This window comes from Aphelocoma coerulescens, chromosome 13 (assembly GCF_041296385.1).
Source record: "Aphelocoma coerulescens isolate FSJ_1873_10779 chromosome 13, UR_Acoe_1.0, whole genome shotgun sequence".
Lineage (NCBI taxonomy): Eukaryota > Metazoa > Chordata > Aves > Passeriformes > Corvidae > Aphelocoma > Aphelocoma coerulescens.
This window is the reverse complement of record NC_091027.1, coordinates 355,630-383,148: the sequence shown is the minus strand read 5'-3', so window position 1 is coordinate 383,148 and position 27,519 is coordinate 355,630. Positions and strand designations below refer to the sequence as shown.

General features: G+C 46.7%; 1 protein-coding gene and 1 long non-coding RNA gene across 11 annotated transcripts; one reads left to right on the top strand and one right to left on the bottom strand.

Annotated features, from left to right (window-relative positions):
* Positions 1 to 1,643: 1,643 nt before the first annotated feature.
* STK32A (serine/threonine kinase 32A) lies at positions 1,644 to 26,217 on the top strand. 10 transcript variants are annotated; one of them, XM_069028758.1, is made up of 15 exons: positions 2,128 to 2,762; positions 4,274 to 4,450; positions 8,303 to 8,358; positions 9,358 to 9,509; positions 10,340 to 10,513; positions 13,086 to 13,158; positions 13,761 to 13,842; positions 18,136 to 18,225; positions 19,459 to 19,556; positions 21,368 to 21,484; positions 23,212 to 23,337; positions 24,273 to 24,401; positions 24,747 to 24,811; positions 25,083 to 25,132; positions 25,674 to 26,217. In XM_069028758.1, exons 2-15 carry the CDS (start codon positions 4,399 to 4,401, stop codon positions 25,694 to 25,696), a joined length of 1,287 nt encoding a protein of 428 aa, XP_068884859.1. In that variant the 5' UTR covers positions 2,128 to 2,762; positions 4,274 to 4,398; the 3' UTR covers positions 25,697 to 26,217. The 10 variants fall into 10 exon arrangements, with proteins under 10 accessions (XP_068884858.1, XP_068884859.1, XP_068884860.1 ...); XM_069028759.1 differs by adding an exon at positions 7,817 to 7,928 and having other exon boundaries at positions 25,083 to 26,217; XM_069028757.1 differs by lacking the exon at positions 2,128 to 2,762 and adding an exon at positions 1,644 to 1,808 and having other exon boundaries at positions 25,083 to 26,217.
* On the bottom strand, positions 11,719 to 12,973 carry LOC138118304 (uncharacterized). The gene is made up of 3 exons (XR_011155087.1): positions 12,876 to 12,973; positions 12,147 to 12,281; positions 11,719 to 11,880 (listed from the first exon to the last, which is right to left on the bottom strand). It is a non-coding gene; the product is annotated as an uncharacterized lncRNA (long non-coding RNA).
* Positions 26,218 to 27,519: the final 1,302 nt, after the last annotated feature.

Here is a 27,519-nt window from a genome sequence, read left to right as displayed (position 1 = left end):
TACTTGGGACATGCCTCCTGTTTCTGAGCTGACACTCGCAAGTACAGTTTTCTTGAGAAAACTGGGGGAAATGTTCTACTGATTTTTTTTTCTAAGTGTGCCCTCTTTCTATTGCAGACCAAAGCCCCAGCTCTAGGACACGAGGGTCTCTGTTTCCCATGGAAAATTAATCCCTCTGCTGCACCAAGCAGAACAATGTTCTCCCATTGCCCAGTGGGGAACAGAGTTGGCTGTTTCACAGGAGCTGTTGCAGAAGAGCCTTCTGTCCTCTCATTTGCTGTTTCTTTGGCTTACTCAGCAATTAGGCTTTAATATTTTATTTCTGCCAACATACAGAGATCCTGAAACTCTCCAGATGACCCAGAGACCAACTCTGGACTACTACTTTTGTAACATTTCCACTACTGAGTCCACTAGTTTTACTGGATTTGTCCTGGATTCTAGCTTCTGTTGGAAATAAAATCTGAAGAATAATGTTTAGAAAAGAATTCTAATTACTTAAGGTAACAAGTTTCAAACTTCATTTAAATCACTGATGTGAAAGGTCAAATAGAAAGGATTCTCAATCCAGCAAATTTTAGTCTATTCAGGAAAAGCTGCTTTGGACATGCAGAAGACCACAGGTGGGTCCTCTGAAAGGTAAAGTTTGACCTTGGGCTGGGAAGGAAGTCCTGGGCATCCCCTGATGCTGGAGCTGTAGATAAATCACTAACCATTCCCTGCAGCATGAACACCTTATCCTACCCACCACAGATGGTTTAGTTTAAACCACTTTGTTACTTGACTTCTGCGTGGTAACTGCTGGATCCCCATCCTTGCTGTAGGGCTGTGCAGGTCATCTCCCAGGACAGGAGCTGGTGTCCTGACATAGAGCTCACCTGGCCCGGGAGCCCTTGTACGTGTCCTTACCTCAGAGCTGGGTGTTGAGGACAGCTGTTCCCTGGTCCAGGTCAGCTCTGCAGGAATCTAGCTTCTTTCTCCCTCTGCAGCCCACGGGTTTGTATTTCAGACAATGTGAATTGGTTTAGATAGTTTTAGGGGAGCCCCAGCTGTGTTTCAGCTTATCGGTTCTTCTCCAAGTAATACATGAATACGGCTAAAATTGGGTAATTGCTCTAAATTCTGTCCTCCCTGGGGCAAAGATTGCTCTCCCTTAGAGCCCTGGGAGTCTGAGCCTGCTCCTAGCACTCAGGAATGAGAGTGGAAAAGCCAGTGTCTGAAGAGTATGGACAATGGGGTGGGCAGTGAGGTGTCTCTCCTCCTATGGGATCCTTACAGTGGGAATGCGAACAGGAAGGGGAGGCAGCGTGACCCCGGCACTCGGCCTTACCAAGATCAGAGTGACCGAGGCTAGGCTCCGACAGGATCCCCTTATGTGACCTGTCCCCCGAGGCGGGGGTGTATGCACCCGGGCACGGAAAGCAGAGCCTGTATCACCCTTCCAAAAAAACAGAAGTCACGGCACGAGGCTTGTAGAAGAGAAAGGATAACCCCGCAGCGAGGGGCGGCAGAGGGGTTCGGGCGGTGGGGTCATCAGAGGGACTGCCGTTCCTCGCCGCAGGGCGGGGACAGGGACACCTTCCTGACGGCGCGGCGGCCCCGGGGGGGCGGCGGCGTGTCCGTGGCGCGGCCCCACGCGAGTGTCGCTCGCGGTGCCGCAGGCTCCTCCCGCCGCCAACGGGGGCCCGGCCGGGACCCCGCGGGAGGGGCTGCTCCGGTTCCTCGGCTCCTCTCCTCCCGCAGGCTGGTGCCGCCCGCGCCGGCGGCTGCTCGGTCCCGCCGCGGCCCCTGCGCTGCGCTCCCCCCAGGTAGGCACCTCCCCGGACCGGGGTCTGATCCGCTGTCCCCGTGGCAAGGCTGGGCGGGGGGGCGAGGTCGCTCACTGCTGGCGGCGGCTCGGGACGTGCGGGGTTCGCCGGCAGCAGCGCCGCCGCTGCCCGCAGCGCATTTGGGCTGGGGGCCGCGCTGCCGGGGGCCTGGCTGCGGCGAGGAGAACCGCAGAAGACACCGATAGCTCCGTAGGAGACGCCCAGTGCACTGATGGTGAAATTCAGGGCACCTGCTCTCGTCCTTCCCGAACGCTGTTGTGGCTGCGGGGGAGTTCAGTCATCGTTAGTTCCTCTGGGACCAAAGCTCAGCGTTATGTCCCTCCGGGCTGTGTCAACGCCCAGTCCCGGCTCCTTGGCGGAGCTACAGCTTCCCTCCGAGCAGTGTTTGGGTAGTGCAGAGGTGGTGAGAGAAATGGTCTGTGAACCCCTGGAGGTAGCCGTCCCCGTCCAGGGTTTCGGCAGTCCCCATCAGGGATGACTCCAATGGTGCGGCTGCTGCCCATCCTTCGGGTGGACCTCCAGCCCCTCCCTCAGTCGCCCTGCGCTCCCGTCCCCCTCAGAGCACATCCTGCTCGCGCTACGAGTGCAAACCACGCAGGTGGCTGAATTCCTGTGTTTTGCTTTGGGTTTACATTCATCTGTTGGGACTAAGGCGTGCTCAGCCATGTGTAGGTGCGCTGCGGGCTCCGGGGCTGGGAGCCGGAGGCTGCCTTCACGCCTGTAAAATTCCCTTTGTGACTGATGAGGAGCACTGCGGAGTGGAGCTGCTGCCACGCTGCTGATGGAACCAGGGTCCGACTGAGCATGATGTTAGCGTGGAAGCATTAGTAGGCTTGGCCCGAGGAAAAGTAATGATTTTAATAATTTTGTGACTTCGCAGCGGGAAACAGTGAAAGATTTATCATTACCATACCCCAGCTACACTTTGTAAAGGTACAAATCCTTGTAATTATTACTCAGGCTAGCTTAACTTCAAGGAATATCTGCACTCATTCCTCAGAGCTTGCATGTACTGACGTATTTTCAAAAATGAATTCGGCTCCAAACTGCTGTGCAAGAAAGTTTCCTTGGGAACCTGTGATATGAATACCTGATTTATGGCTGTTGTGTCTGAAAGTCTATTTTTCCTCTGAAGAGTAAGTTTTGGAGCTCAAAAAGAGGTACTGCTGTGGCTTTGAGACTAAAGGCTCGATCTGTTCTCTTCAGAAGCACTGATGGGAATCATAAACATTTGCTGCTTCATTTGTTTTATTGCTGGATCTTGTTTCAGTTCTGAGGTGGGAAATTCAGATTTTATTTTGGTTGGCTGGAGAGAAGGAGCTGGGTATGCTGGTGGGGTAACTTACAGTATCCCATGGTAGACCCAGTTCCCAGTAATTTTCTTTTTTCCAGCATTTTTCTTATGATTCCTCCCTTTTCTGCTTCAGTAACATAATTTAGTTAATTTAAAGTGAAGTTAATTAGTAGGCGTTTCCAGAGTGTAGATCTGAGAAAATGTTCAGTGACCATACGGATGCCCCGGAGAATGCTCTGGGCTAGACCCAGTCCAGATCTTGCTGCACTGTTGCTCCCTCATTTTGTTCTTTTAGGGCTTTGTACCTCCAACAAGGAATAAACTTGTATGTAACAGGGATGTCAGTATCAAAAACAAGCACATAAAGGTGCATTGCATGTGAATGCTTTAAAAACATAGCGGCTGCTGTATCCTACAGAGAGTGTTCAGGCTCTCTCAAGTGTCACTAAATTCTACAGAGTTCTACGCTTCAGCATTCCTGTATATGTCAGGGGAGATTGGAAAATTCCTGTCCCTTTGCAGTGGGACAGGAGAGCCAGTTACTGCAGCCAGCACCAAGCCAGAAATCAGGTTTTCTGTTTTGTTCATAGTTCATATAAAAAAAAAATTCTGAAGAACCTGAGTGGAAACTATACCTTGTTTTTTACATGGAATCTTTTCATTAAAAATACCAGAATGGTATGATTTTGTCCCAAATGAAAAACTTGTGTAACTGCTTAAATCAAAAGTTTTACACTGTGAATTTCTTCTTCCATAGCTTTTACCCTTCCACATGACCTCGGTAGTCAAAAGTGCCTTTTGTTTTTATCTAGCCAAGTCAGTATGTTCATTTTTTGGATATTGACCTCACTACAATTAGACACCCCTGAAGCTACAAAATAGGTGCTGGATGAAACAGCAAACATGATCCAGATCCTTGGATCTTTGGGTCTGCTGGTCTATTTTTACCCTTCCTGTAGTAGGCAGCAGTCCTGATCTGAGTTACAAGGTTATGGTGTTACTGGTTTCTCTAGTAAGCTCCATTACAATGTGCTTTTCCCTGACAGTCAGTCTTGTCCTCAGAGCAATGAATCTCCAGTGAGACATTCACAAGCTGTAAATGTTTCATCATCCTGACTGATGATGAACTTTTGCTTCCTGCCTTCTCCAGGATGCATCAGCAGGACGTTGCCAAGGTCTGACAGGACTGACCCACATCAGCACTGTACCAGAGCCTTCGAGTGTGGGAGCAGAACCCAGAGGAGTGGAAAGTGCTGAGCCTGGTCTGAACACATCATGGGGGCAACCACCTCCAGCAAGTCACCACCCTTTGATGGGAATGAGGATGGTAAGAGTTTCTCCTGGTTGTTGGCTGGGACTGCAGAGTTCTCCAGTGCAGACTGACTGTGAGGGTCACAGCAAGCACCTGTCCTGAGGCTGCAAATGCCTGGGCGTCCCAGGTCAGCAGAGGTGCGTGGAGGTCAGCAGTAGCAGCAGTAGTGTGCTCGTAGTCCCTACAGAGCTGCGGTCTGATGCTGGGGTCCTTTTGCTTCCCTCCCAGCAGCTGGCTCTGAAAGCAAGATCGTCAGCAGGGGTTTGGTGATGAGGTGTCCCTGGGACACTGCCAGGCACCTCGAAGGCAGGGACAAAATGCTGCTGCTCTGGAGGCTGGAGAGGTTCGTTCTGGAGGTTTCAGTGTAGGGAGGACTGATAGGAAGTATGGTGGGAAGGTGGCTGGAGTGATGCATGTTCCTGTGGGTGTTCCTGGTGGCTGCCCAGCTGGGCAAGGCTGCCTGCAGGCACTGGGAGGCCAAGCCTGCAGGCTCGGTTGTCTGGAAAAGGAGAATTGGAAAAGTACTGCTGGGAGCAGTATTGGAGGCCAGGGTCCCCGTGCTGCCAAGATTAGAGAGACAGTCAGTGAAAGATTGCTCCATAAATGTATTTGCCATTGCATGAGTCAGCTTGCTGACTGCCATATGGGCTTCTACCTAGGTACAACAATATGCATATGTAGATAAATACAAATACATAGTAATAAACATAAAATATATGAGGAGCTGGATACCCCACCAACCAGTGTCCCAATGTGCCATGAGGTGCCACTGCCAGTCTGCAGCTGCTCAGCTAAACCAGCTTCAGTTTCCAAATTATTAATGCAACTGCTTGCACTTTTTCTTTGTTTTTCATATTTTTTCCCAGTTTCTATAGTGCAAAATAAATCCTTGCTGTGAGGTTTTCCTGGAGATTTTATTTGTGGTGCATTTAAATGCTCAGTATTGGCATTTCTCATAAGCAACCACTTATGCTTGCTCGGGATAATGAGCAGCTCTGTTCCTGACCACCTTCCCCAGGGTGATGTGCCCTGGCTGTGGGATTTTCCTGGGAGTGGCTGGTCTCTGCTGGGTCTCTCTCTGGGTTCAGTGTTCATACAGCATCAGCTTCTGTGACTGAGAAACACAATGCCAGGAGAGGTCCTGTCCCGACCATGTCAGGTGGTTCACTGTCAGTTTGTTAGGTTTCAGTGGGCTCAGGGCCACCCTTGCATGCTGACACAGCATGCAGACTAGTGTAGTTCTGTTTCCATGGCCCTGCACAAATTTAAAAAGTGGTAGCATATTTTTTCTCTAATTAGTCATGTTTTACTATACTGAGGGGAGAGAAACCCAGCTGGAACAGAGATGTCCCCTAGGGAATTTTCCATTATCTTGCAAATCGGTGACCAGAGGCTATGTCACGTTAGATGTCACAATCTTGTGCTCATTCTAATTTCAATTAAAATTGTAATTAATTAAGAGCTTCTGGGTACAGTAGGAAACAACACACTGCTCCCTGGCATGGGCAGGACCCTCCCCCAGGCTGCAGGTGGTGGGAACCAGTCCCATCTCTGCAGCTGTGCCACAGGGAGACTTTCTCTTTGGGACCTGTGACAGTCGGTGGAATAGCACGAGTGGTGTAGGTGCTCCATTTCCAGTCCTAACAATTCTTGCATATTTTCCAAATTGCTGTTGCTATAATTTCACTATTTTCTGTGGCACCATGATTTCTGTTTGAACTTCTTGAAGGGTTCTGTTTACCTTCAGCTGAAGTGGGGTGACAGGATTATTTTTCTCTCAGCATTTCCTCTGAGCAGACAGTTGTGGATAATGAGCAAGTGAAATGAAAAGAAAATGTAATAACCAGACAGAAGGTTCAAGGCTACAAGGTGATCTGATTCCTGGTGTAGTCAAGATGAGACCATACGAGAAGCCAGATTTTGTTTGTGCTGCTCCTGGGCAGAAGGGTGTGGGAAGTGTCCTGGGGGGATGGCAGCCAGATGTTTCCCCCCGCCGGGGGGAAGGTTTTATGCAAGATAAAGCAGAAATAGCAGGCAAGGACAGTGGCAGGTTGAGAAGGACGCACATCATTCTGTGGGCCTTTGGTGCTGTCCTGCTCAGCCCACCGGCAGCTGTTCTGGATTTAAATCTCCCTTGGACCAAGCAGAGCATCAGCTGTGTCATTGTTCCTCTGCCTGGGTCTGTGTCACATCCTGCTCCTCGATATGGAGGGATTGGCATGGTTGTTCCCAGTTGTGTGGCAGTACTTGTTTTCCTGAGGCTGCAGAGCAGAGGAGAGAGGCAGGGAGAGAATACAATGAAAATTGGGGAAATAGTGAAAAAAGGAAGATGAGTTGTAACAGACCATGTGGTGCTGTGCTGGCTGTGCTGGGGTGGGCAACAGGGATGGGGGAACCTGAGCCCTGAAATTGGCTTGACAGATGAGCCTGGGGACTTCGGCGACACTGACTGGTCTTTGCTAAGGATGTTTTTTGCGGCTGGTTAGGGACTGTATCTTTTTACCTAAATATTGTTCCTTAAACCTTGGTTTAGAAATATGACCCCTTGCTTACAAAACAGTGTTTCATGATTATACACCAGTTGTTTCTTTATGGCAATTGTATTATCTTTCTTTGCATCTCTTAAACACAGTTTATCTGAGGTGGCAGAGTATGTGAATTTAGTCCCTGAAGGGCAAAAGCTTCGGCTTTTTCTTTATATGCTATCAGGCAGGGAAATGAGATTTATCTGTAGATGTGGATTCAGAATGAACAGTACATGTTTGGTTCCTGATTCAGACACCACAAATTTAAGTGTTCTTTGGGAGCAAGACTCTGGATTAGTTCCCTGTGAAAGCTGGGGCTAGTAGGAAAGCTAAACCAGAGAGAAGTGCAAATGTGCTTGTACCCAGTTTGAGAGTCTTTAATAAAGTATGCAACTTAGCTTTCTTACACCCAGCTCAGTCTTAAACAACAGGAAGGCAGAGGGTATGAACATGCTCATGAAAGCATTCCTGTAAAGGACAATAGGGATGAAGGGTGTGACCATACAAAATGTGGCTGCTATCTTAACTCCTCTGGATTTGCGGCTGTTCCAGATGTTATTGCCCAGCTGTTAATGCTGTGGTCTGCCCTGCTCTGCAGAGCTCCATGCGGGGTCCCAGTGCCAGGGACCAGAGATGTCCCTCTCCCCACAGCTGTGGCTGTGCGTCATGGCACGGGGCTACTGCAGCTGACCTCTCCCCGAAGGGGGCACCACTCTCCTCTTTCCTTGCAGGTGATAAGCATCTTCACTCTCCCTTTTTATTCTGCAGGTATCCACCACCCTTCTCCCAGATGGTCTGACTGGTAAACATCCATTTCTCAATCATCATCAGTTTCTATTTACTTTGATATTTACAGCTGTTCCAGCTTTGAGAAAGGGCATCTGTGCCTAAAAGCTTGCATTCCTTCTGAGTGGTAGCTGGTCACTGCAAACTTTGAATGGTTAGACTGTGCCATCATACATGGAAAGGTAATGGCAGTATCTTTATGTGATACAAGGGTTTTATGGACTCAGCTTTGAATTTGTTCTCAGCAGGAGCAAGGTGAGGCTAATATCTCTAACAGTGCAGGAGGGCAGGGTGAGAACATTCACTTGGTGGTTTCCTGCCTGATCTGCCTGACAGAGGCTGACCTAAGGAACTTGCCTTCATGGCTGAACTGTAGAGAAAAAAAACCCCTGTTAAACGCCAAGTTTAAAGAGCACCCAGATCTTCAAAAGGAACAGAACATTTCCAGGGCATCCCTCATTTTTCTCAACTCATACGGAGAAAAAGTATAAATAACATAATATTATCAAATGTCTGCTCAGCCACTTAATATTGAAATGTTTGCTCTTTCTTGCAGTTACCTTCGACCATTTTGAGATTTTGCGAGCTATTGGGAAGGGCAGCTTTGGAAAAGTGAGTGTTTTGGGAACTAATCACCGTGTGGACAGCTGGAGATGTAACTGAGTGGAAATGGATGAGTTGAAGGCTCACATGAGAGTACAGAACCAAAGCCCATGCACTATCAGTGAGCCTTGACCTGAGCTTCAATTCCTGGTCATCAGGAGGAAATGAGAGCCCAATTCCTTATCCATTCTGTGGCCACAAATCATATTACATGAGATTAAAGTGAGAAACTGATCAATCAAATGATCTGAATTTCATTAGATTTCTGAATAAGCATTTTCTATTATTTCTCAACAAATCAGCACTGAACATCATGATGCATTTTTGATAAAGAACTACAATCAACATGAAATCCTGGCAAGTTTTTTTAACACATTATTTAATGTGTTAAATGTTTCTCTGTGAGACACAGTGTTTGTTATTAGGCATCAGGTTCATCCCAAACTCCTGAACTATTGTGTAAACAAAGCCTGTTTTGTGCTGTGCTCTCACAGGTTCTGAGGCCTTCCTTGAAGTCATGTTTCTTTCTAGATTTGGTGATATATAAGAAAGGTTAAAATTCAAAGCCCAGGACCCCTTAAACAAAGCCCAAGATTAACTGTGAACTGAGTGACACTTCTCAGGAAAGTGAGGATCAGGTGCTGGTCCCAGTGTTTGACCTGTAGTTCTGTGGTGGAGGGGGCTCTTCCCAACAGTAACTAGTGTGGGAGGGATGGACATGATGGTTAGTGAGTGGCATTAAATAAAATGTTGACTTCTCTGTGGTTCCCTGTCTCCCATGTTGTCATGATAAATTCTTTCCTCTCATCTTCCCCCAAAAATTTCTCTTTGGGTGAAATACCCAATAGATTCCCAGGCAGTGTCCAGTGTTGCAGCATCGGTGAGTGGAGTTGTGCCTTGGCAGTGTGGGCACTGCCAAAGCTGCTGGAAAGCACTCGTGTCACTGGGTTTTACCTGCCCAAATTTGCTGACAAATCATCTCTGATTTGTCCCGATTTGCTCTCTTAGGTCTGTGTGGTGCAAAAGACTGACACCAAGAAGATGTACGCCATGAAATATATGAACAAACAGAAGTGTGTGGAGCGTAATGAAGTGAGAAATGTTTTCAAGGAGCTGCAAATTATGCAGGGCCTGGAACACCCTTTCTTGGTTAACTTATGGTAAGAGATGGCTCCTTAGCTCACTGGTTGAGTCAGTGCAGTCAATTACAGACACCTTTGAGACCAGACCTTCTTCATACGCTTCAAGCCTGTCTTGAAAGCAGCTGGTGTGTTCCACTGACTGGGGCTCTTGTTTCAGGGGAATTCTGTTTAGTTAAACAAGCAGTTATCTCCCTTGTCCCCCGCAGACAGCACAAGATAATTTGTTCATGTGTTCCTTTGCTGTGTCCCTGCAGGCAGGTATTGGCTATCACCATAACTGCACCTGCATTTAAAAGTCTGGCTTGTGGTGCTGCTCATCACATCGAGCAATCAGGATGTTGATAAAGAAAAATCCATGAGGAAAGCTGGTTGTCAGGCCCTTTCAGAGAGACACAGTCCATCAAATGAGGTCATGTACAGAGGACCAGCAGAGACCAGCTGCCCCCCTGTTGTATTGAGCACATGGGTTCATGGACAGACTGCTGCTGTGCGAGCCAGTGCCTGACAGAGAGACCTCCAGTGCTGGGGGTCTGGGCAGGGCTGTGCTGGTCCTGGGCTCCTCTGCATTGCTCCTGTGGTCAATTCCCATTGGTGCTTGGAGAAGGCAGAATGCCCATCTTGAGTTGTTTATGCAATCTGTTCTGACTCTCTTATGGGTCTGAGACTAAATTATTGTCATCATAAGTGTGACAATAGTGGGAAATGGAGCATGGAAAGGTCATGAAATTGTAATTTCCCAAGTGAAAAATTCCAAGAAATGATAAGTATTCCCAGAGGTACCACATGTTCCTTTATTACCTGTCATTTTTCAGTGCTGCTGTCCTTGAACCATGTGTATGCTGTTTTAGGTACTCATTTCAGGATGAAGAGGATATGTTCATGGTGGTCGACCTGCTGCTTGGAGGGGACCTGCGCTACCATCTCCAACAAAATGTGCGGTTCCAAGAGGGAACTGTGAAACTCTTCATCTGTGAGCTGGTGCTGGCCCTTGACTACCTGCAGAGCAGGCACATCATCCACAGGTCAGCCAGGCCACAAGCCTGTGGGCAGGCTTGTTCCTCTTTGATGTGAAATGACAAATAGAAGCTTAAGTGATAAACAACATATTCTCCCACATACTTGCTTTTATGTGAAACATAAGGCTTCCCCAAGAAAAGTATTTAATATACAGCAGAGAGCATCTGATTTCTCCCTCTGGGGTAGCTGGGAAATAGCAAATTTGATTGTCCGCTGATCCTGAAAATAATTGTCTCTGATAGGTTTTAATTAGCTGTAGCTCATTAATATCCATCCTGGTCCAGGGAGGGTAGGTGTCAGCAGTCAGAACTCCCGTGTTCATGCTTGAAGATGTCTCGCTTTGCCCCCCCTCTCTGTATTGCACCAAAATAAGAGGACTGGTCCAAAACACAGCTTTTTTGTGTAGGAGGTAAATCCCTTTCTAGAAGTGCTGAGAGCTTCTTTTTGGCTACCACAATTTCTCATGGCCAGTGAAAAAATGCATGAGGTTTTCCCATACCTTTGAAAACTTGCAAAATAGCAGAGGAGGCAGAGGTTTCCCCTGGCTGGGAAGCAGGATTTGCCTCTGGATGGATGGACACACAGCTCTTCTGCTGGTGTCATGGACAGCGCAAACCTTGGGGGCCCAAGAGTTTAGCCAAGTTAGCTGCTGTCAGGGAGGATGAACAGGGAGGGACTATAGTGTCAGTAATTGCAGGGAGAAGGTCACTTCATTTAGAAATACCACTCCACATGAGCATTCTTGTGCAGTATAGGAATTAAGCATGGAAAGTGTAAAATTAAAATGGTCCTGGTTGTTAGTGGGGAAGGCACACACTGGTGAGGAGCTGGTGAGGATGAATGCCTGTTGCTGTCCACAGTGTCCAGCTGCCATGTCCGGGGTGTGAGGGCAGAATGACCCCTTGCCTGTCCCTGCAGCCACAAGAGCCTAGAGCAGTTCTGCTCTGCTGCCGTCAGGGCTGGGCGCTGGGGTCAGCTCCCACATTCTCAGGAGTCTCCTCTTTCATGCTGCTTGTTTTGTGCTGTACATGCATGGATCTTTTCCCCAGTGTGAATAGGAGTGGGAGAAACTGCAGGTGAGATTGCACTGTGCTTTTCACACAGCTGCATGTGTTAAAGGTAAATCAAGTGCAACAAAACACGTATGGCAGGCTGTAAAAATTGCAATTTATTTAATTAACACTGTAATGCAAGTTGTTTAATTAAAACTGTAACCCCGTGGGATAGTATTTGATTGATAAAGTGATTCAGCTGAGTCAATTACACTGAAACAACTGTAATTGAGAACATCAGGAGACAGGGAAGCAATGGCTTCGTTTGGCTGAACAAAGCTGTTCAGAGACAGCAAACTCAGGCTGGAATTATTTCCCACCTAGATGTAAAAGAAGGGGAAATATTAATATCTTTTAGGTTAGGAAATGATAGAACCAGTTTATAAAAAAGAAGTATACAAAAGAACAATAACCAGAATTACTCTGGTCATTGTTTGCATCCTGAGAATGATCTTACTGTGCTGGTGTAATTTCAGAGGCTGCATGCCAGACTGAGGGCGATCAGAAACAGCCACAGTAGAAATTAAAAAATAAAAAAAAAATTGAAACCATTTCTCTGTGCTTAGGGGGAAAATCAGCCACTTACCTGACACTGTCTTGTGCTCTGCTAACAATGTCTGTCCCCATATTCACCTGTATGATGGGATGGCACCAGGAAGGTAACAAGTGTTTATAACCCACTGGAAGTAGTTTGGGTGACAAGATGCCAGAGACCTGTAAGCTATTAGATGACAAGTAGATATATTGTGGGGTTTTGATTCCAGGTGGCTTGGAGAACTCAAATGTGTCTTAAGGATTGAATTTTTAAAGATAAAATCCTAAATGTGCTCATTTCTTCACTTGGAACTCCTGGGCCTGGTGGGGAGCACCAGCTGGCACAGGATCACTGCACCTGTTGCCTGCCTCTCGGCTGGGACCTTCTCCCTGGGGTATCAGCTGGCCAGGTGCTCAGTGGGGACTGGTGTAATGAGCTCATTAAAGCCAGGTAATGGTTTGTAAAGTCACTCAGGTGAACACAGCTGTATCAGAGTATCAGGTGTACATTTTCTCCCTTCAGTGAAAGTGTTTCCCTACAGCATTGCTATAGGTAATATTTTGTGGGGTTGTTAGTGGGGAAGGCTGTTGTTGTGGGATTCTTTTACTCAGGAATAAAACCTGTGGGTAACCCATTTGTATCTAGAACAGAGATGTTACAATAATTTAATTTGTACTGAGTGAATGGAGAACCCTTCTCAATACAGTATCGAAACAGATTGAAAAGTAACAGGAGGAAAACAATTAAAAGAAACTCTAACTTAACTGTGGGTGGACTTACCTGAGTGCTGCTCACCCCAACCCCTGCAGCCTTCACAGGGTACCCACTGCTGCTGATGCCGTTTGATTAGTCATTCTCTTACACTTAAATCAAACAGGAACATCAGAGCTGAGAAGCCCCGAGGCTCTGAGGGCACAGTGTCTCTGCCAGGGTCCCAGAGCCTGGGCTTTCCTGAGGTGTCTGCAGCCGTGTTTCCTCTCACTTCTCTAGGCTAATGGCTGTCTTTCCCCTGCTTTTCTTCTCAGAGATATCAAGCCCGACAACATTTTGCTGGATGAGCACGGTAAGTGCCAGGTGCTTTGTGGTCATGCATAAGTATAAAAGCAGTCAGAGAGAGGAGACCCAAGCTGCAGTCTCCGTGCTTGCTGGTGCCATCATTTGGTGTTGCTCTCTCTCCCTCAGCCTAACAGGGAGCAGCACCATCCCATCCTTTTGTGCTCCACTTGCTGTCTCTTGCTTTTTGAGCAGCAGTGTCTTGTACCTTCAGGGCACTGGGCAACCTGTGATGCTTTGGGGTTGCCTTGGTGTTTTAACCAACACCTCTTTTGGCTGACTGATTTGATGGTGTCCCCACAAGGCACTGGCAGGGACCACATGTTTGGCGCTGCGTGGGGTCTGTAGCCCTGCACACCTGATTTAAACATTTTTCTTGGGTCTTGTTTAAAACTTACTCAAAATGCCTCATTTGAAGGGCAATGCTTGTGTCACTGCAGGGTTTGTGCAGTGTGTGCTCACAAAGAGAATTAATTATGGTGCAATAGATAATCCTCATTCATGTATTTTCTTTTTCCTTGAGCATTTGGCATGGGGAGGGAGCTCTGAAGAGGATTTTGGGGCTGGGTATGTTATAAATGCTGCTATCAGTTTTTCTGTAATTTTTCTTAGGCAAAACTCTTGACTGTATCCTTGCATGGCTCTTCAGTTACATTTTTTTCCTGGCAAAGATCTTGCAGTGAAGAGTTGTCTGGTATTTATTGGTTTGTAACTCATTAGAGAAACATTTTGTTAGCTCATATTTTTAAAAAAATCCAAGTAACTGGCTTATTGTGAGAAATTTTCATTAGCAGCTATAGCAAGGTGCTTGAAGAGAAAAAGTCAGTGCAGGGAAGAGGCATACCTGAATTTGTTATCACTTCAGAGGCTGTAGCAGAGATGCTGCAGCTCCCAAGGGAGGCATTGCCTGGCTCTGTGACCGGGTGTGTGTGATCCGGGTTGCCTGGCAGCATCGAGCCCAGGCTCTATCTGTTTGCATATGACCTCTGATTTCAGAGCACTGGTTGATTATTTATTTAGGAGCTGGCAGCAAAGTGGCTTTGCCTCCAGGTGCTGGAGCCCCTGTCCTGCCTCGCTCAGTCCTTCTCTGGCTGTTGCCCCATACACAGACTGTGGAGAGTTCTGTCCTCCCTGATGTGTTGGGGACCTGCTCCTCCAGCCGGACTCCTGGCACTGCCGGGGCTTCAGGCTGCCTGTCTTGTGTGGGACTGCCTTTGGTCAGTTGGATGCTTTGGTGACCCATCACCATTCTCCCAGAACCTCTGTGCCCCTCAGACTGGGATGACACAGCTTCCTGAGGGATCACCATGGCTGTGGGAATGTAGGTCAGCATTCCCTGAAGAGGGAAAAAAAAAGAGGAAAAGGCTCTGTACATGTCTGCAGCTGCATTCAGCCCAAAAAGACACAACCTACTAATTTCTTTAATGACACTACAATTCAGGATAAGTTTTGAGTCTGTTCTCTGTTCATTGTGATTTTTAACTCCCTATTGCAGAGGTTTCAGAGTGTTTTTTCTGGGGGCATACCCTTGACTCCAATATCCTTTTGTCTGTGACTTGTAGTATTCCTTTTCTTCATCCATGGCCGCAAAGGTTTGTCTTCCGAGGCATACAGAAAGCTTTGGACACACACAGAGTTCGTTTTTTTCTGGTCCCCAAAGCAGCTGCTATTGTAGCTGCAAGTTTATCTATATTTAGCCTAATAGATGATGGTTGTTTTTCAGTATCTCTTTCCCTGTGGCACAGAGCTGCAGCTCCCGATTCTCTCTTCTCTCTTCTCTTCCAACACCAGGCTTTCACACCTGGGATCACAAAACAGATGCAATTTACTAACATTAATTTTTTTATAATGTTCTTCATTGGGACCAGTCCCCTGAGACTATGAAGGACCTGAAGACCTTCAGCAGTCAGACTTCAGTCCTTAATATTTTTATACTCCTCTTGTCCCTTAACCCTGCCCTTTGGCCCATCTACTTTTCCAGCTGTGAAGCTCGTTTCCAGCTGTGACTCCTTCAGATTTAAGTTTGGAAAGGCCCTCAGCTTTTTTGCAGATGCCAGCACCCTTTTTGTGAGTGTTAATAGCCAAGGGAGTTACAAGAGCCCTTGTGTACATCACTTAATCTTTGTGCAGGAGGCTGGCTCCAGTTTTTAATGCCTCTCATGATGCCACATATTGGTTGAAATGTGTTATCCTGACACTGACTGTCATGGATTTGACACGCATCTCACACTTTTGCTTCCATCACCCTGGTTGGTGACATTCTGTGCTACCATATCAATTTCAGCCAAGGAATTAACATGAGCCATAAATAAAGTGGAATATCAGGCAAATACCTCTCTGTGCAAGGAAAGAGCCATTGTTCAACATCACAGATTGAGATTAGGTCCCCCAAGGAAAAAGCTCTCAGCAGATGACACATCCAGCAGCCATTCCAAGCACAAAGTGATTTCCTCCTTTAAAGACATGTTTATCAATTTGATTCAGTGACAGCATAGCTCACCTGGGGATGAACAAATATAACAGATGGCAGTTTCCAGGAGTTGTGACTAATTAATCAATCAGGAGATTTTGGCCAGGTCATTTGTCTAATAAACTTGAAGAAAGGCTGTTTTATCTCTAGTGAAACAGATTTTTTGCAAGAGCCCTGTAATGGCTTTGCTCAGTATTCTTGCTTGTACTACTGCCGGAAGGAACTCAAGGGCAGTGTTGTAATGGGTGAGTTATGCCAATGCAGGCATGGCACACATGGCCCATTTGCTCTCTCATCTCAGGTGAAAAAAACCCCTTCCAGTAGCCTCCATGCTCCATAACTCCTGGGGTTTCTAGTTTCATATTCTTTAAAATGTTTTCTTGGATGAATCTGCAGAAGCATTTTTTTTTTTTGCACTAAAGATGTTCTAGAAAGATGAAGGAATTATGAAGTAACAAAGGTGTAAAATACAATAAGAAAATTGTTTGCCTTAAGGCAAACCCAGTGATTGATCTTGCAATGCCAGTTTCAGGCAGGCTGGGCTTGGAGAAGCCTCACGTGGTGCCTGAGTACAGCTCTGGCCATGCTGGTTCAGAACTGGCTGCAATTAGAGATGCTGAGCAACCAGGAAGACACAAGCCTTAAGGTTTGACCCAGCAGCAACCCCCAGTACATCCATTGTGGGCACCAGTAGCTCCCACCCCGTAGCTCTCTGTCACTGTTCAGCCTCGTTGTACTGCCCCAACCCCCTTCCTCAGCCTCACTGGCTTGATTTGGTCATTTCTCAAGTGGGCTAGTTTATAAAACTTGTCATTTATTTGAAGTGAATAATTTAAAAGATGAATCCAGAGAAAGTCACATTTGTGTTTGGAATATCAAATTCTTACTGAGCCTTTATGATTTGTATTTCTGAAAACAGCTTCTCACAAGGTGGAATGAAAGCTAGCGTTGAAAGGGAAAACGGTGCAAGAACTCAGAGGACGTAGCCAGATAGGGCAGCTGGATATCATTCTTCCTCCCTAGTGCTCCCCAGCAATGTGATGCCACTCTTTAGTGGGCAGACTGGGGGAGTGAGTGCCCAGTGGATGGTGTAAGTAGTGGGGAGGGCTCCATAGGTCTGTCAGGGACTCTGTGCAAGGTGGGTGCCGATGCCTGGCTCATGCTCTCCCAGCAGTGCCATGGCTCAACAGAGCAGACATGGACATGATACAGAGGTTTTAGGTGAAATCACAAGTTCTACTTTTACTCCCCAAGTTTTCTCAGCTACATCAGGTATTTGCAGCAGGCAACTTGTATTGCTGCTCTCACAGAATAGATCTATAGGCACAGTCATAAATACTTACTGAAATGCTCATAGCATCCAGAGAAGACAGCAGAAGTTTATTGCCAGAGCATCAGCTTTTAGACCTGTGAAGGTGATCTTACTCTGCTTTGACTCATGAACTAGTGCAGCAGTGAATTTCTAGCTGTTGAAGCTAATGACTGAGGAAGGTGGTGTCACAGACTCTGTGTCAGTAAAAGTCGCTTTGCTTTGACCTCTGTGGTTAGTGGAAACAGCAGCAATCCAGCTCCCTTCTGTTACTGCCAAGGGCGCGATGCTGCAAAACACTACAAACAGAACAGCTGATGTGTTGACAGTGAACCCACCTTTGTCAGGGGTGAGAGGGCTCAGTGCTTGAGGAGATGCAGGAGGTGGGGAAATGGAGCCTGCCTGCTTTTGATCAGGAAAATTCGCCTGAACCAAACCACAAGTTTCAGAGAGACTTGTTTCTGTGCAGCCAGCTGTGTCTGATCACCTGCATCGCCTTGTGGGACTGCTCCGTTCATTGACAGTGGTTCAGTTAATGGGGAATAATAAATTAAATGCCTTAGGAAAAAAATCAAGTAAAAGCACAGGCAGGAGCTAAGTGGGAGCGTTGTCTTTCTCATCATTGCAGACACATCTACCTTTTTTATTTCCTTTTTTGGTTCACAGACAGCAGCTGTGCATATTATAGGCATGGCAGCAGAGCCTGTTCCTCCCCCAAGGGAGTTTCATGATGTTTGAATTTCTGTGCAAGACTCTTGCTGCCTGCTAAAGGTGTTTGGTTCCATTCTGGAGGAATCCTCTAAAGAGGAAAATGGAGGGAGCGCTTAGTACCTGGAACACCAGGTAAAAAAAAAAAAACTAGGGAGCTGAACTTCAAGATTTTGGGTTTTTTTTAAACATAGTGGATTTTTTTTTTCTGTGAGAAAAGTGCAGTTTTCCTAAAATACAGGAAGACTTACAACAATCATCACTAAATTACTTCTTGGAGAACTCTTATATTTTCTGGTTCCCCAGAGGGAAAATAAGGGAATATTTGAAAAAACAAGAGACATCTGCAAGCAGCCTGCAAGCTGAAGTATTTTCTATCAGTTCTCCCACCAGAATTTTTTTTCCTGGAAATTCCTTTCCATGGAGTATTTTCTGATTCAGAGCTATTTCTTGTGTGAAATTAAAACCAACCATCTTACATGTTAGCCTCTGTCTTTCAGGACATGTGCACATCACCGATTTCAATATTGCCACAACGCTGACGAAGGAGAGCCATGTCACCACCATTGCTGGCACAAAGCCCTACATGGGTGAGAACCAATGGCAGTTACATGTTCTTGAATCACCATTCTATGGGCTTGGGTGGACTGCTATGGTGGTACACAGTGAAGACATTTTTGATTAGAGTTTGGACTCTTTTCTTCCTGATCCACATCAAAACATACACAGTTTGAAGTGAGGGAAACCCTGGAGAGGAGACGCAGGGTGGGGACAGAAATGCCTCAGTGCAGCTGGGGAATGTGTGTGTCCGTCTACTGATGCAAGCACACCATGAATACAGATTTTAGCGCCATAATGCCACACTGTACAGCATGGATTTGATTATTAACTAAGATAGTTGCACTCCTGAGATCCCCAAGCACTTCACAAGCAGCAGTCACACTGTGTAGCAATGATGAAATACTCCTGCTACCCTTGAGAAGGGAAATTATGCACATAGGTTTGTATTTGGTCCCTCAGTACATCAGCACGAAAGTCTTATGCTGCTGTACCACTAGCAATAATTTGAATTTTTATATGAAATGGCTGCTTTAAAAATTAACATTACTCTGTGTTTAGGCCAAGTGAGTGGTTGTAAGAAAACATTGCTCCTTATTTTGTTTGGTTTAGAGCAATTCTTGACTCCCAGGTTGTGCAAAAACCCTGAAGTACTTTTTCCCTTTAATGAAAAGTCTAATGGCTAAGAAAAAACATTTCAGTTGGTCCCTCACCCTGCTTCCCATTAAAAGCTGTGGTTCTCAGGCTTCGTTCAGTTAAAATTTGGTTTTCCATGCCAAGGATGCAGTTGGCACCGTGTCTGCATTTGTGCTGCATATTAATGTTCCCAAAGAGCTGCTTTCATTGATGGCTGAGACTGGATTTGGGCTCTGCCAGACTGAAGTGCTTGAACAAAGAGATGAGTGGGATGGGAGCAGCTTCCCAAGATGCAGATCTGCTGAGTTCTGACAGGGGCAGAGACACTTCACCAGGGAGGTGAAGAGATACTCAGGCCACCTTATGTCTAGATTGAGTGAATGTGCTTATTCTGGAGGACATTTACTGTGAATTCTGGGAACTCCTGTGTCAGTAAAAGGAATTTGTTCTTTTGGGGCTTTGGGGGCAGAGAAGCACAGAGAGTTTCACGTGGAGAGGACTCTGGGGCTACTGGGTGGCCCTGGTGCAGGAGCATGGCAGCGCGGGTAGGGCATGGGTCAGGTGTTCTGTGTTCCTCGTTCCCACTTGGGATTGCAGCTAGGCAACTTTTTCTCCCCTGTATTTTACAGCACCTGAAATGTTTAACTCCACAAAACCCACCAGCTACTCCTTCGCCGTGGACTGGTGGTCACTGGGAGTCACTGCCTATGAGCTGCTCAGGACTCGGGTATGTGTGTGGCTCATGGCCTGGCCTTGTCTGTCCTTGGACATGCTGTTGGGAAGGTTAATGCTTTATAACAGAGATGAGACAGCCAAGCTGAATTCAAGGCTTTAGGGGTTATTACAGCAGAGGAAGCAGAGACCACATCTTCACCAGGGTTCTTGTGATCATGGCTAAGAGCTCAGAGAAGCTGCTGCAATACAGAACAGCATGTTGTGGCAGTTCCCCACTGTGGCTGAGGGCCTCAGGGTTGGTATAAGTGGGACAAGGCAAACAAGCAATAGCTCTTGAAGTTTGGGCTGCAGTGTCCTTTACTTGGAGCTTCTATCCTGCAAGGAAAAAAGAAAACTTGAAAAAAAAATCTTGTTGCTGTTGTAACAAGACTGAGCAGTTGGAGCAAATGATGGGAAAAGCCCAATCCCTGCCTGTGCCATCAGGGCTCTGCTTGCTGACTTGGGCAACGTTGGGAGCCTAGTAGATAGACAAATACATCAGTGTGTTGGAAGTGTTGTGTAAAAAAGTGGGACAAAATTTTAAAAATTACATTCTTCTAAACAAAAGAATGTAATTTAAAGAGGAATGTTTAAAATCTTGTGAGGCTCAGAAGCTTCTTTTCAGTATGAGTATGCAAAACATGTTTTTTAAAACTCTATCATCAGTCTTTGCAGAATTCCTGAAAAACATTTTGAGGAACAGATTTTTTCAGTTGAATTTGTGTGTTTCACTTGTGAGAGATCAGTTTAGCAGACATTGAGGAGATGTGGCTGTCTGACTTGTTGGGTAACTGAAGCAATGCACCCTCATTACATCTTAATGTAATATTTGAGTTTTCCATCTATAATGCTAAATGAATGGCAGGACTGCATCACGTTGATGGCACTGCTTCTAAAGGCAGGAGCAGAAATGCTGTTTTGTGCTCATACTTGATGGCACAGCCATGTTGAGATGGTGGCACCTGCGTGGCTGCCACGTGGGGGAAGTGAAAGGAGACCTTGAGGTCCATCTAGCGTTGGCACATGTCAAGCACACCGCACCTGATCTGATCTCACTATTTATAGCTACTATTCTTTAAACGTACTTTTAATACCCTCCTGCCTTCTTCCCCCCAAAATAAGGTAAAAATCTGTGAATCAAACTTTCAAGATGGAAACACTCTGCCATTTTAAGTTCTCTCTCCAGGTAAGGCAGCAGAATTTTTGTAGATGGAAAATAAACAGGGAGGTGACTTTACCTGAGCAGTGTCACTGGCTGTACACTGCATGTTGATGCAGGAGGAGTCCCTGGTGTTCCACTGCACCATGTGCTCCTCTGCAATGGCTCACCTATCCCAGTGACATGACACTGGCCATGGGGCAGAAGGGACTGTCACCCTGCGTCCTGATGCCCACCTGAGGCTGGTGACCCTTCCTGGGACATCCTTTTCCGAGCTGATTTTATTGTTGGGACACATTTGTCTCCTGTTCACTGGCATTGTCCCCAGCACAAGTGAAGTATCAGGAGTGCACTAACCACAGCACTATGTGTCATAGCCTTGTAAGATAAAAACACTGAAAAGACCAAGCAAATTCCCACTGATAACTCTGACTTCTGGGGTTTGTTCCTGCCTTTCCTGCTGTTAAATGCCTAGTTATTAGCTTAGTTCTTGCTGACATTTCGTTTTTTTCAACTGAGCCATGGTCACACAAGGAGAGATGTCCCACAGGAGGCTGCGGACTGGACAGTGAGATTGTGTGAAGCTTCTGGGCTCTAACCAGATTTCCCAGGGAGTCTGAAAAAGCAGATAAATTCAAGTGCTTTTCTTGTGGCGTTTCCCACAGAGGCCATATCACATTCGGTCCAACACTTCTGCAAATGACATCGCTCATGTGTTCAAGACAGCTACAGTGATGTACCCCGCGGCGTGGTCCCCGGACATGGTGTCACTGATCAAGAAGGTGAGGGCGGCTGCAGGGCGGGCGAGGGGCTGGGAAGTGTCCAGTGCTCTTGCCACTTGCAGCCTCTGCACTACACGGTGCGAAGCCCTTGCAAATGGTGACATGGGCAACCTTGGCTTACAGAGTTTCCTCTATAACTTTGCTCTTGGGAATTAACTGACTTAGAAGCAGATATTGATATATGTGTCAATAAATTTAGCCCCAAAATTGAATTTTTTTAATTCTCAAAAATTTTTTCACAATAATGGAAATATTTTCAAGAAGTGCTGAGACTGTTGAAATCCTTTGATGGCATGTGGTTTATGCACCACTGCAATTTTTTTTTTCAATAAAGCAGTTATCAAAATTGCTTTAAAATCATTACTGGAAGCATTTTGAAGCTGAAATCCCATTTGAAATGAAGCCATAGCTTCAATAAACAAGACTATGGCTTAACAGTGGTAGCATAACTGAGCACTTAACCCCTGCATACCATCACTGGCAGCAAATTTTAGGGAAGTTTAAATAGTTTTTTAATTTCAAATCAGTGTGGGCAATAAAGTAGTACTTAATGTAGCTTTCATCTATTTCTTGTTCCAAATAATTTGTATATGTATTCTATAATTTCTAATGAAATAGATGATCAAACATTTTAATGAAAAGAGGCTGTCAATTCTTTGCTGAGACAGAATCATGGTGTATTTTCCAGGAAGAAAATTGAAGAGTATCTCCATTTGCTGAAAATTCAATGAAGCCAGTATTTCATTAAGCCTAACAGTAATACAGGGATATTTACTGCAGATGTCCTATGTGTTGCTATGCTGGAAGTTTTTCCCTGGACCACAGCAGGCTGCAAACCATGGAGGCTCCCTTGTGAATAAATAATACAATGTCACAATTATTTAAATTTCGCAGTGCTCCTTTGCATCTGGTTTAACAGCCATATGTATTATATATGAAGTCGACTGTGGCTCCTTTCTGGCTCAACATCCCCTGTGGATTTCTGTATTTATTAACGTCCCAGGCAGATGCTTATCATCACAGAGCCGCAGCGCTAGTGTTAGGCTGGAGTCCAGAGCTCTGCAGAGGGATCTAGGCAGTGGGACCATTGCTGTGTAACTGGCTGCATGCCAGCATGAGGAGGGCTGTGCGAGTCACTTTGCCTATACCCTCCCCAAAGGGTTTGGATCATCTGGTTTTCCTGCTCTGTTTTAGGAGTGCATGGTGTCAGGAGTTTATGCAATGTATAATCCTTGAATAGAGTCAACCTCAACTCTTACCTTCCACACAAGTAATCCCTACGGCAATGTTAAAAAATGATGAAAATAAGCAGTGTGAAAGCATGCTTTCACACTGGAATAAGAATATTACTTTGGTAGAGTGAGAAAAGAGGATGTTTTACTGATCCAGTATTAAAAGCAGAACACAAAGGCCTGAGTGGAACTCCCCATTCCAAATAGATGCTTATTTTTAACATTGGACAAATTGTTTAATGCCACTGTACTGCCTCATTGCCTGCTCCTGCAATGGGGACAAAAGTAATTTGTAAAAATGGGAATAAACAGAGTTAGAGGTTGTGAGCCTGTCACGTACCCTGGTGAAGGGACTCTGAGCCAGAGCAGGAGAGGCACTGGTCCAAGTACCAGCACTGATGCGGTGTCTCTGGCGCCATGTGTCCTTAGCCCTGCTCCACAGAATGTGTGTGCTGTGGGGATGGTCTCATCTCTTCCTTTTAACTCTTGCTGCAGTTGCTCGAGCTGAACCCCGAGAAACGTTTTTCTCAGCTGAAGGACATCCAGTCCTTCCCGTATCTGTCTGATGTGAACTGGGATGCTGTTCTCCAGAAAAGAATAATGCCAGAATTCATTCCCATGGTAAGGCCATCTGAGTGTAAAGGTTCCTCACACCCAGCACTGGGACATGGGATATTCTGACAAATTTCCACTGAAGCATGAGGTGTCACAAGGGAAAAAGAGTGACCAGGGCAGAACTGTCTCTTCCCTGAGTGTGTAGCAAAGAGTGATGGAGGGAGATTGTAGTGTGAGTGCCCCAAAACTGATATGCCCTGTTTGTAATATTCCCAGAATTTCTGGGTGCAGAACCCACTGGGTTGTGCATCTGTGTGGGATAGACAGTGCCTATGAGCCCTCTCATGCTGAGCTGCTCCCCACACCCAGTGCACCAGGATGGGCTCAGCAGAAACCTGGGGATCACCCACCATCTTACAGGAATTGTTTTCTCCTGTAATGCCTCCCCTAACAACCTCATTGTTAACAGTAAATAGCATATACACTAGATTAGTGTTTCTGGGCCCTTTTAAATTGAATTAAAACAGCACACAAGTAACAGAACCCTTACAGAGAATAGTCCAACTGCTCCAACTGGTTTTCAGCAGAAGTTGGGCTAAAGTATGAATATCTGTTAATTGTATATCCACCCTTTTTTCTGGGTTTCTCTGTGGTGGGTACGATTCTGTATTGCTTGAAGACCAGTTCCGCTGGCTGTTGTGCTACTCTCAAAGAGGCACAACCCAGCCAGGACATTGTCCTCCTCCTCATTGCCACTCCAAAGCATCCAAAGGGCAGAGTAGAAGCAGGACCACAAAAGGAGCCACTGTCACACCTTGAATATGGCCCCTAGCTGAAGGGACTGATAAAGTATATCAGGAGTATGGCCAGTGCTCTTGGCTGCATGTGAAATTATGAGTCCATCTTTTTTACAAAATTCCGCTCCCAGATGCAGTCCAGTTTATAAGAGACTCCTTAAGACAGGCTCTGATCATTTAAGGCCACCTCTCTCTCTCCTCCAGAAAGGCAGACTGAACTGTGACCCAGCCTTTGAACTGGAAGAAATGATCCTGGAATCCAAACCTCTCCACAAAAAAAAAAAGCGCTTGGCTAAGAAGGAGAAAGACACAAGCAAAAGCAATTCATCCCAGGTGAGAGCAAGCGGGTACAAGCATGTGGTCAAGGAGGTCTTTCATTTTTCAATGACTGCCATCTAGCAAGACCACAGCAAACTGAACAGAATAATTTTTTTCCCCTTGTGACCAAGTTTATTCCTAAAACTCTCCCCCATCTTCCCTGTGGCAAAAGGCAGAATGTGTATGCACAGGTTTACTGCAAGAGGAGAGCCTTAATGCCATTCTCCCCACTGCAGGGCTAAAGATGCTCTGTTCCTAAACATATCGCCATGTCTCATTGAAACTTTCCTTACAATGTTTTTCTGTGTCAACTGTGAATTTATTCCTGATCTAGTTTATTTTTCCATTCTGATGTGAAAGGCCAGCCACCTCCAGAAGCACCTGGAAATGCTCCAGAGGGACTTCATTGTTTTCAACAGAGAAAAGTAAGTTTTGATCCTGAGGCAGCAGAAGAGGCACTGGCCCTTGCCAAAGCCTTTGACAGTTTTGGGGTGCCCAGGGCTGAGGGAGCTTGGGGAGGGAGGCTGTGGGGGTCCTGTGTTGAAGGAGCTTGGGGGGCTCAGGGCTGGAGGAACTGTGGAGTGAGTGGCAGCTCATTCCAGGGAGTGGGGTGCTTCAAGGTGGCTGTGCCACTGTGGGGTCTTGGCACTGTCTGGGCTTTCCCTCACAACTCAATCATCCTTTTCTATCCCCAAGGGTGAGACCTCACCATGACAGCATCCAAGAGACCATGACAAAAAGTGGAGGTATGCACAGGGAGGACAACCAGAACAACCACCTCTGAGAACAGCACAGCCTGTGCAGGGGACCTCCTCGCGGGGCTAGGGCTCACCAACCCATGCACCTTCACAGTGTTGGGCCATGGACTTGTCCTCTGCTGCTGGGACCCTGCCAACAACCCAGGGCACAGAGGAGAGCTGGGCCACAGTTGATTAGACTCAGATCCTGTTATGTTGCCTTTCTTGGTGGCAGGAATGGGACCATAAGGCAATGGATAAGACAGTATCCACTGTTTTGGCTTGGCTGGCAGTTGCCACAGCTCTTGGTGTCACCATGCAGGCAACTGCCACAGTGTGACCAAGAAGCTGAGCTGTGTTGTGCTTAGAGGTGCCCACCACCACGTCAGTCGCGGTACTGGGGCCACAGCTGTGCCGTGCCTGAGGGCTCTGCAGAGGCTGGGATTTCTGCATGGATGGGCTCATGGCTGGCTGCCTGAGGTGGAAGAGGTGGCTCTCAGATGCAGGGTCTTCACCAATGCATTGTGACAAAAGTGGCCTTTGCTTACAGGCAGCTCCTGCAAACATCTATGAGGATGGGCACAGGAGGCTGAAGATAAGCTCCTTCCTTAGTTGGGAGGAGGCAGCAAAGGTTTCCTGCCCATTTAGCCCTCTCTCCATGTACCCAGCAGGGCTGGCATGGTGCGTGGTCAGTGTGCCGACAGATGTGGACACCAAGAGGTAACAAGCAGGCACTGGTGAATCCCAATGCTTTACCAGTCTAGCCTGAAAAATCCATTCACTATCATGTTAAACTGCTGCAGTTCACTGAATCTGATGGGGTTTGGCTTCCAAAACCAGAGGGAAATGTGAATGTGTATTTTGAATCTCTCTACCACTGAAACAACACTCGATTTAAGCAGGGACTGCTTACAGGAAAAACTGCAGTGCTGGTGTGGTCTTGCCAAGACTGAGATTGGCCAAAGCATTGCTACTGCGGTAATGGCGGGAATGATGCTATTATTTAAATGCTTTGACAGGCCTGTGGTTTCACCTCCTTATTTGACATTTTTCCCATTCTCAGCAATATAGTGAATGCATGATGAAATCTTTGCCTCCCATTAACCCAAAGGTCAACATCCTGTCTGCCCCATCTGTCCCTGCAGTGGAATGCAGCGGGTGTCCCAGCATCAAGCAGCGCAGTTTGTGCCTAAAAACAAGCTTTAGTTTGGTGTCTTACATGTTCTCACCCCTCCTGCAGGGGTGGGGGCGGGTGTCCCACAGACGGCTGCTCCCCAGCTGGCTGCCATCACCTCAGGGTGCTGGGGTGAGGGGAAGCTGCTGCGACCTTGGCTGCAGTGCTCGCCATGCCAGTGCCCCGCGTTCCTCTGCGCCGCCCGCAATGCTCCACTGTGGCCTCACCACCTCCCTCCAGACGCTGCGCCTGGGCAGCAGCATCGCCATGACTGTGGAAATAACCACAGGGAAAGGCCACCCTGTTCCGCCCAGGGAGCCGAAAAGCTGGAGTGGAGTTAGTTCATCAGTAAGTGGGTATCAGAGTCCTCAATGAGTATCATTGTCATGGGAAAGTCACCTTTTCCTGCTTAGTCACAACACACCTTTCCCTGTTCCATCAGAAGACACCCCAATTAATGTCACAGTGTGCTTGCTCTCCCCTTCCCCAGCCATGCTGGCTTTCAAGCAGTAGGACTTCAGAGGGAGGTGGGGACTCCATGTCTCTCGCCCTTTGACTCATCATTCCCAGGAAGGCTTTCCAAAGCACCTCCAACGTTTCCCATTGATCCTCTGCTCTCCACCCAGTCCTACACTGGGTCTGGGGCCAGGCACCGAGTCTGGCACCAGGCACTGTCAGGCGGACTGTGCTGACCACTGTCCCTGTCTCCTGCACAGCACATCGTTATCATTGCCCTGCTCTGGTACAGGTAGAGGTTCAAATACTGTAAATGTATGTATGTGGAATCCTAGCTCTGCTCCTCCCTAGGGAAAAATCTACTGCTGCAGAAATACCTCTCTACTGGCTGGTCAGAGAAGCCCCAAAACAACTGAAGTACTTAAATGGTAAGAACATTGCATATTTAAAAATTCCTCAAGGATTTCTTCATCTCTCTATTGCCCTCTTCCTCTGTACACAGAGGCAGTTTCAGCTTAATCTCTACCAGGCAACAGGAAAAAGCCTTAATTATTTGATGGAAGAACATCACAAAGCTTGTAAGCACAGCCTTCCCCACCCCAGCACAACTATTCTGGCCTGGCGCCTTAAGGAGTGCTGCAGGAACAGCTTGTCCTGGCTGAGTTGCAGACATGTAAAAATAAGTATTTCAAGGTCAAGTACTGAAGAAGGGGAAGAAAGTGTATTTGTTTACCACAGCTGAAAACTGACCCTTAATTTTTAATCT

Coding starts and splice junctions, on each gene's coding strand:
- STK32A (XM_069028757.1), top strand. CDS start 4,399: ATGGGGGCAACCACCTCCAGCAAGTCACCACCCTTTGATGGGAATGAG. Junction 9,510..10,339: donor CCTTTCTTGGTTAACTTATG/GTAAGAGATGGC, acceptor ATGCTGTTTTAG/GTACTCATTTCAGGATGAAG. Junction 24,402..24,746: donor GCAAAAGCAATTCATCCCAG/GTGAGAGCAAGC, acceptor CTGATGTGAAAG/GCCAGCCACCTCCAGAAGCA.